General features: G+C 36.3%; 1 protein-coding gene across 1 annotated transcript in view; it reads left to right on the top strand.

Moving 5' to 3' along the window:
- Positions 1–335: 335 nt before the first annotated feature.
- Positions 336–419, top strand: part of LOC106678268 (cuticle protein 76-like) — a 3,675-nt gene continuing 3,591 nt past the window's right edge. Inside the window, exon 1 of the mRNA XM_014416686.1 lies at positions 336–401. Within this exon, the coding sequence (XP_014272172.1) occupies positions 393–401 (9 nt within the window). The 5' untranslated portion in view covers positions 336–392. The remainder of the gene's footprint in view (positions 402–419) is intronic.

The following is a 419-nucleotide window of genomic DNA, read 5'->3' on the forward strand; positions in this document are numbered from 1 at the left end:
TAAATACTTATTAACTTAAGGTATTGCAATTTTTAATTTAAAAACTTTAAGCATCCAGAGTTCTATATATAATTTCCCTGACGTTTCCTCGAAATATCTACTGAGGCTTTTATTGTACGAATGCTACTTTCTTATAGTAACGGCATCTAATTTGGATTAGTAACGCATCTAAAATTGCATCCGATGTTTCAGTTAGAACTCGCATCTGAAGTCGCGATTAGATCGAACTGATAAGAGAACGGTCTAGAAGGAGGGAGTGGTCCATTTTGAAAATCTGTTCGTAGCTTGAAGGACTTTGGGCACTAAATAAGGTGGGGGCTCTTGGTATATATAGTCCTTCGTCTGCAGTGCAAGGCATACAACTCCCGTTTGTATAAACCAACACTACCAACATGTACAAGGTAAATATTTATTACTTT

This window comes from Halyomorpha halys, unplaced genomic scaffold, assembly GCF_000696795.3.
Source record: "Halyomorpha halys isolate HHAL.00 unplaced genomic scaffold, Hhal_1.1 Scaffold131.1, whole genome shotgun sequence".
Classification (NCBI taxonomy): Eukaryota; Metazoa; Arthropoda; class Insecta; order Hemiptera; family Pentatomidae; genus Halyomorpha; species Halyomorpha halys.